This window comes from Centroberyx gerrardi, chromosome 2, assembly GCF_048128805.1.
Source record: "Centroberyx gerrardi isolate f3 chromosome 2, fCenGer3.hap1.cur.20231027, whole genome shotgun sequence".
NCBI lineage: Eukaryota > Metazoa > Chordata > Actinopteri > Beryciformes > Berycidae > Centroberyx > Centroberyx gerrardi.
Window position 1 is genome coordinate 13472264 of NC_135998.1, and position 7892 is coordinate 13480155.

The 7892-nt window shown below is 40.1% G+C and overlaps 2 protein-coding genes across 2 annotated transcripts in view; both read right to left on the minus strand.

Annotated features, from left to right (window-relative positions):
- cercam (cerebral endothelial cell adhesion molecule) overlaps positions 1-7892 on the minus strand; it is a 145038-nt gene that overhangs the window by 75393 nt on the left and 61753 nt on the right. The window lies entirely within an intron of this gene.
- sardh (sarcosine dehydrogenase) overlaps positions 252-7892 on the minus strand; it is a 49258-nt gene continuing 41617 nt past the window's right edge. The window contains exons 19-22 of the mRNA XM_071904679.2: positions 7832-7892; positions 6528-6696; positions 5638-5773; positions 252-2001 (exon numbers count right to left, since the gene is read on the minus strand). The exon at positions 7832-7892 is cut by the window's right edge and continues 102 nt beyond it. Coding sequence (XP_071760780.2) covers positions 1873-2001; positions 5638-5773; positions 6528-6696; positions 7832-7892 — 495 coding nt within the window. The 3' untranslated portion in view covers positions 252-1872. The remainder of the gene's footprint in view (positions 2002-5637; positions 5774-6527; positions 6697-7831) is intronic.

The following is a 7892-nucleotide window of genomic DNA, read 5'->3' on the forward strand; positions in this document are numbered from 1 at the left end:
TGAATGACCTGAGTGGTAATCATAATAATGTGAACACATCTAAACACAATCGACTTAACATTTTCATTAATTTTTTATTCCCTTTTATTATTTACCACTATTTGTACACGCTTCAGTAATTCTGTCTCTCCTTTGCTGTGTCCCCCGTCTTTACTTACATAGTTTCTTCATGTGTGAAATAATAAATAAATGTCACAAAAATGAAATCATTTAAAACAGAAATTTATTCATAAATTAATTGCTTTGGAGAGAATACATGAAAACTGGCTAAACATTAATTTTTTTATTTGACAGATCATCATATCCTTCCACTGGTCATGTTTGTTCTTTGAACTGGTCATGATTTTGTTTTAAGACAACATGCCTGTTAATGCTCAGCACTGAGAAACTCATCCTGTTAGGACTTAAGACTCACAACTTCACCTGATTTATTTTATAATGACATTTACAATATTCACATCATTCTATGGAGGGAAGAGAAATTATAGCAATAGTATTAGAAAAACAACTCATGACACTCAACATTACGGTACAGTACCAGCAGTGATAGTGTTGTTTATAAATCTGTTTCACATTGCTCATATAAATCATATTATTAGCCTAAGCTACTCCTGAGAACCATTTAAGTGATTAATGGCCGTTCTGGCAGAATCAATGAATCATTTTGAATTAGCAAACATTTTGTGCTGAACTTGCAGCAACACACATCTGAGAAGCAATTAGTAGCGATAAATACAAAAGCCTTCTCCTACTCTGACACACATTCTTCGACCGCCATTCAAATTATGTGTGTGATGAACTTTGGTTAGAGTTTGGTTTAAACTGTATTACTGTAAGTAGGTGTAAACACACATAATATGATGGACACTTTAATTCATAATAATCAACTCCTATTCAAAGTGTATCAAGGGTAAACTATATTCTATGGTTAGCTTGTATTTTAGCATACAGAAATGGTGGAGACACTGATGTAAACACAAATAATTAATAACAAAGCATCTTTAATCGCGTGTGATTATTGCCACCCAGCATTGGCATTACAGACACTACAGTCTGTTTATCAAAGTGCTACACTAGTGATACGTCCTTGTATTTTTAATACATTTTCTGTCAGCATGTTAGAAGGAGGCTAAATGTTTTTTAAAAGCAGGGTAAGACAATTTCATTCAAATATTTACCATGTTGTCATAGCCTACTATAGATGATTTCTAGTGTATAAAAAATATAAACTTACCTAACAACAGGTAGTTTCATCTGAGCAATCTGATTGGTCAAAGACACGTTGCAACTGTTCTGATAATTCCCATAAAGCACAGGTAGCGGGGCTTCATTGGTTGCTATGTCAACATGGTAACCAGGCGTTAGCTAGCAAACTCTCTCCTTTGATTACCAGAGGCAAAAAGACGGGCTTGGTGCATGGATGGACTTGAAAAACCATTTCCTGACAAATATCTCCCCAGAAATACTATTCACGTGTTAACATTGTTACTCCCAATCCCACAGTGGGTTTGTAAACATGGAGCTGTGGACATGACTCACCCATAGTGGAGCCAGTTAAGGCTGATATTACAGAACATTCAATCCAGACTCAAATCAGCACCTACAGTATTATGTTTTGATACTTCAATACAGGTTTTAGATCATACTTCAAAGGCTAAACTGAATTTTAAAATGAGAGTAGGTTCCATATCAAATCACAGGACCGTTTTTATCTGAATAAATGTTCTGGATTTGAGATCCCCCGGTGGTTGGTAGAGACGGAGCGGCTAAACAAACGGCATCTGCATGTAAAAATCAACCGGTACCCTCTCCGCCTCACTCACCACTCGGGGTGCGCTTGTTTTTTGTTTTTTTACATGTGCGTGGTCCTTCTCAAGCGTAGATGCCTTTGACACGTTTGTTCTCGGGATCGAAAGGGGATTTGAGGTGGGCCTTGGCCTGGTAGGTGACCCCCATCCTCTCCAGGGTGAAGTCACCGCTCTTGATGAAATCAGCGCTCACCTGATAGAAAGAGAACGAAAGAGAGAGAGGGGAGAGAGAGAGAGAAAGAGAATGAAAGAGAGAGAGAAATACAGATGGGAGAGGGAGAGAAAGAGAAGCAAGGAAGGAGAATAGCGGAGAGGGGAGGGAAGTGAAATTGGAGGAGAAGAGATAGTGAGAGACAGCGGAGATAAAAACACAGTGGGTAAAAATGAAATGACCAATTAATCCGCACACTTAGTAAAAACACTGTCCTCAACTGACAGAGTCGTGCAGAATGGACAATTTCATGGCTTTCATATCTGAAATCGGGAACAGAGCAGAACGGCGCAGGAGTTATAAAACGCTGAAAGCAATTCATTCATTCATGAGTCAATGTCAGCTCCCCCGTAACCCAGAGAGCTAATTTTCCCTGACTGACTCTCTTTCTCTCCCTCCAGCTCCCTCACTGTTCTGTAGCGCTGCCTCACACACACACACACACACACACACACGCACACACACGCACAGCTCTATCTCATTACCATTTAGTTTTGACTGTTGCTAAGCTAAAGGCTGTAGCACTGTGCTCATATACTCTATCCAACTTGTAATCTTATTCAGGCCACGGACGTTATATTCAGTGTCACAGCTGATGTAATTTCAGCTTAAATCACCAACAGCTATATGACATTACAATGTAGTCATGTCTATTTATCACAGTCAAGTCTCAAAGGGCTTTACATACCATCATGTACCATACTACATTTATATTTACATCATATGCATCATATCCTACGTCATATACATTGTTTACTACACCTTATACATACTACACATCATATATCCAACACTCTCACACCTACGGGCAATTTAGAGTCTCCAGTTCACCTGACCTGCATGTCTTTGTGTGAGAGAAAACCCAAGCAAACACGGGGAGAACATGCAAACTCCACACACAGAAAGGACCGGGGCGGAGATTCAAACCCACAGCCTTCTCGCTGTGACAGAACTAACCGGTAAAGTCTAGGTGCCACACATAACGAGCAATGACACTGGTGCCCTTGTTTCAGTCTGAGCCGAGTGACACCGTCCTTAAAGAAAGAAAGGCTTAGTTACACCGTAGAAAGTCAGAGACAGAGAACAAACAGCCAATTATTTTTTCAGCAGCGCCTGGGCACAACACACCGTCCAATGATGTCGACGCTTTTGTTCTAGATGAAGCCGTCAGTGCTCAACGACCTTGCTTCATTTATGAATCTAAACATCCCGACTTTTGTCTCGACACAGAGAGCAGTGAAAGGAGGGGGGGGGGGGGGGGGGGGTTCAAAGTTGTGAGCGGAGGTGGGAGCCATGCAAGGTATAATAAGGAAAGCCAGAGAGAATACAAAAAGACAGAGAAAGAAAGAAAGAATGAAAGACAGATGAAATGAAAGCAAAGTAAAGTCGGCACTCCTGCTTTGTGGCTCCCTAGGTCTGTTTAGGAAGGGAGACACCTCACTATCCTGTCTCCCACTTGTTTTACACACACACACACACACACACGCGCACACACACACACACGCACACACAGGTCTGAGGGATCTGGTCTCCTGTCACTCAGCATTAGAGAGCACATCCCCTACAATCACATCACTGGCTTCAATAGAGCCAAGCTCAGCCTAGCAAGTGTGTGTGTGTGTGTGTGTGTGTGCGTGCGTGTGTGTGTATGTGCATGTGCTTGTGTGTTTCCAAACGGAAGTGCCCAACAAAGCCAAGGGACAATCCGCTTTGTTTCGCTGGTCAAGGCTCAGGGATGGATATTACACAAATGTGCACACAAATGCACAAATACACAAGCAGACACAACGACACACACAGATCATCATGGAAGGATTGTTCTGTTTTTCATCGTTTTATCAAATAAAACAACTGCTTTGCCTTTGAGCATGCTACTTCACCCCCCCAAAAAAATCAACTTTTCCTTTTCTCTCTTGTTTCTTCACCTTTCTCGCTCTGGCTGATGTTCCATCTGGTATTCTATGTGTGTTTGTATTATTATTGGGAAAGTAGAAAGAGTGTCGTTTTCACTCAAACACCTGAATGCCGGCCAATACAGCTTGTTATTCAGTGCACAGTGTGTTGCCTGTTAGGGCCTGAGGCTGAGACTAACAGAGAGGATGAGAACCTGAAGAGAATAGCAGGAGCAGAGAGACTGATCTTCCTACCGGCTCACACTCTCATACGCAGATATACTCTCTTTCAAACACACATAGCCCTCTCTCTCTCTCTCTCTCTCTCTATCACTCACACAGTCAGGAGGGACCTACTGGGCTGAAACAAAGAGCCTCCTAGTATGTGCATAAGTAACTGTGTGTGCATTGAAGTGTGTGTCTGTTTATATGTTTGTGCGTGTGCCTGACGTCAACGAAGCATCTTTCAACAGTAGGGAAGTGGAGCAGGGCAAAACACTGAATCTTCATCTTCGAATAAGATAATTACTACTTAGAAATGAGTGCACTTTAAACATTGTATAAGAAGCAGCTGTAAGCCGTCTAGATCAGTGTGTGGGTGTGTGTGCGCAACTGACATTAAATGTGTTATTCTGGTTAATTCAGTCCCAGTTTAAGTCCTATTAGGGATGCATGCATCTTCACATCCCAGTTATAATATCCCTTCATATCCCTGCATACATAAATTAACAGAATCATAGAAACACAATGTACACAGCAAACACTAACAAAAAATGAGATATGGTGTTTACATGTCATTGTATCCCAGCAAATATAAGAATAAACTTTTATGATTCCTGTGGGGAAATTGGATATATTGAAAAGGAAACAATAAAAAGAACATACTGATGATAGAGAAACAGCATATTCATCATGACTTACAGTAGGGTCCGCTACCAAGAAGTTTGTTTTTTATCATTTATCAAAAACTAATGAATTTTAACTTATACAAATCAAAATTCTTAGGTCTTTGAGAAATAATCGTATGAAAGTAAAACATATCTGAATATCTTGTTTGCACGCCATGTGGTAAGGTTTTCTCAATTTGTTGTCAAATCATATACAGTATTTCATTCAAATATGAATAAGTGTATGCTCCTAATACACAGTGTGAATGGTTTTGGTCTTTTAACAACTAAAACCAGAAATTGACTAAATTTATATGGTCCTCTATGCATTATTGTCATTACTGCTAGTGCTTTAACTTTGAAAAAGGACATCCATTGAAAAATATTTTCCAGTTGTTCATAACAATGTCAAAAGAGCTTAGTGAAGCCAAATTGTTCTCTTGAGTGCTGAAAAACGATCCCATTGCCAAACTGCAGCTAAATTGAAAGTTTCTAAGGGGGCAGGACAACATATGTTGGAGAGATTTTCACAAAGTCAAGTCAAACCAAGCTAACATCTTTACGAGACAGAACAGCCTCTGCATCCAAGATACAAAGCCAACTGAACACAGAACTCCCGACTCCAGTTAATAAAAGTACAGTCAGAAGAAGATTGGCAAACTTAATGGGAGAATAGCCGTTTCTAAACCACTTCTTCCACGACAAAACAAGTCTAAACGTTGGCCAAACAATACCACAATTGCACTGCTGAAGACGGGAAGGACGTCTTGTTTACAGATGAATCAAAGTATGAACTTCATGGGTGTGTGTGTGTGTGTGTGTGTGTGTAAGGCCCTCACCACTCCTCCATCAGGGTTGCGGATATATCCATATCCAATTGTCTTGTCGACGAAGAAGCCATAGTCAGAACGGCGCAGATGACCAATGGGAACGCCGTTACGGAAGATGGCCTCCAGACCGAACATCGGTACTTTCCTGGTGGTCAAAGAGAGAGAGAGAGAGAGAGAGAGAGAGAGGGAGAGAGAGAGAGAGAGAGAGAGAGAGAGAGAGAGAGAGAGAGAGAGACACACATACACACACAAAAAACAAGTTAGGAATGTCAGGCCAAACAGAATATGCTCACTTCTAAAACGTCTCGTTTCATATAAAGAGAGTAATGTTAGCAAATGGCAGAAGTAGACCTTAGAATCAAAATAAAGTAAAACATCCTGAATTCATAGATTTCCCATGTGTTTTCCAACAGAAATACTACAGAAACTGAAAGAAATGTTTCCACATATTCCGTTTGGGCCTCACTATTGAATATAAAAATGTTCTGTAGCAAAAGAAATATTTGAGCCATGAAACTTTGTGATATTCCATTAAACCACTCCACCATCCTATAGTTATATAGTACATCCAATAAACTCATGTAGAGAGTTAGCAATAAATACAACAGCATATCAGGTTCTTCCTTTTTGAGAAAGATAATTTTCCAAGATATTTACGGGCAGTTATTGATCAAATTGCGTATGAGTAAAGTGGCAGCACGTAAGATAGTTATGCTGCTGAAAATATTCAAATAATGGCTGTGGATCAATATGGGAAGTCTTTACTACTAAGAGGTCTAAATGGCTGCTCTACAGGAACATTGATTTGTGGTGTCTTCAGAAAACAGACATTTTTTTTCATTTTCTGAATTAGTGATTTCCATGACTAAAAATAATGCCATGGCAGAAGCTTTACTGACTCGTCAATGGTGAAGCAGACGATGCGTCTCCTTAGCCCCTCCTTCTTCTGTTCCTCCAGCCAATCGCGGCCCAGGAACGGGATGGAACTCTTGAGCTTGCAAGTGAAGGCTAGCCCCGCCTCCAAGGGTGTGTCATCTGGGCGAAGGTCAGCGTGCCAATGTCTGTAGCCTGATAAAGAGAGAGAGAGAGAGAGAGAGAGAGGGAGAGAGAGAGAGAAAAGAGAGGTGGTAAAGAGAGAGAGAGAGAGAGGATGATAGTGGAAATGGGGTGTGAGAGAAAGCAATATTTGATGTTTATTTGTTGCTCTGGTTCGTAATAGATATTAAATGCTTTCACCTTGTTAATTATAGATTTAGTGGCAAACTGTGAAAAAATTACAAAAAGTGTACTACAAGCCCATCTGCTGAATTAGAACAAATCACCCACGACACTGTTGTTTTTCAAACAAACCCACCCCCACCCACCCACACACACACAAGGCTGTACAGTGAGTGTAGTATTCCCTATAGAGCTTGGAGAGTATAGAACAGAGATAACTGTCACTGCAGAGGTCACTGTAAAGAAACCTCACAAGAGATCCCTTCTTACGTACATGTGTGTGTATGTGTTCTGGCATTGCTATCCTTGTGAGAACCACTTTGGGTTTGGACTGTAGAAGTGAGGACATTTTTGTTATGTGAGGTCATTTTGGCCTTGCCTCACATCTTCAAGTGGCTGGTTTAGGGTTAATTAGAATTAGGATTAGATTTAGGTTAGGAAGAGGGATGAAATTAGGCATGTAGCTGTGAGGGTTAAGGCTAGAGTTAGGGGTCAGGGAATGAATGTAGTCAATGGATGGTCCGTATCATAATCATAAGTATCTTAAGTATTGTGTGTGTAGTAGTAGTGGATAGATGTATGCATCATGATAATCATAAGGATTTTTTTTGATACGCATTCGATATGTTTCAAACTTCATTTTGTCAGTTTTTAAATAAAATTTGCTTTCTATTATCAATTTAGACAGCAGAATTGTGTGTCATGATATCCCCAAATCACCATGTCATGATGATATGATTCCACTGAAATAATAATAATAAATGATCCCTACCTATCTAGATAGGTATGTATATGTGCAGTGTTTTGTGTCCTGTCCCATAGAACAGACAAACTTAATGTAGTTGGTAGTAGTTAATGTTAGTTAAGTTTTGTTTTCTGTTTAACCTTCATCTGCAACCTGAGCTGGCTTTCTTTGCTCGTTTTTTGTTTGTTTGATTGTTTGTGTAAGTGAGTTATTTATGACCTCTTAATAATAACTACTTACCTTTCTCTATGCTGAGTGAGTCGATGGCCCTGTAGCCTGAGTTGATGATGCCGTGCTTGGT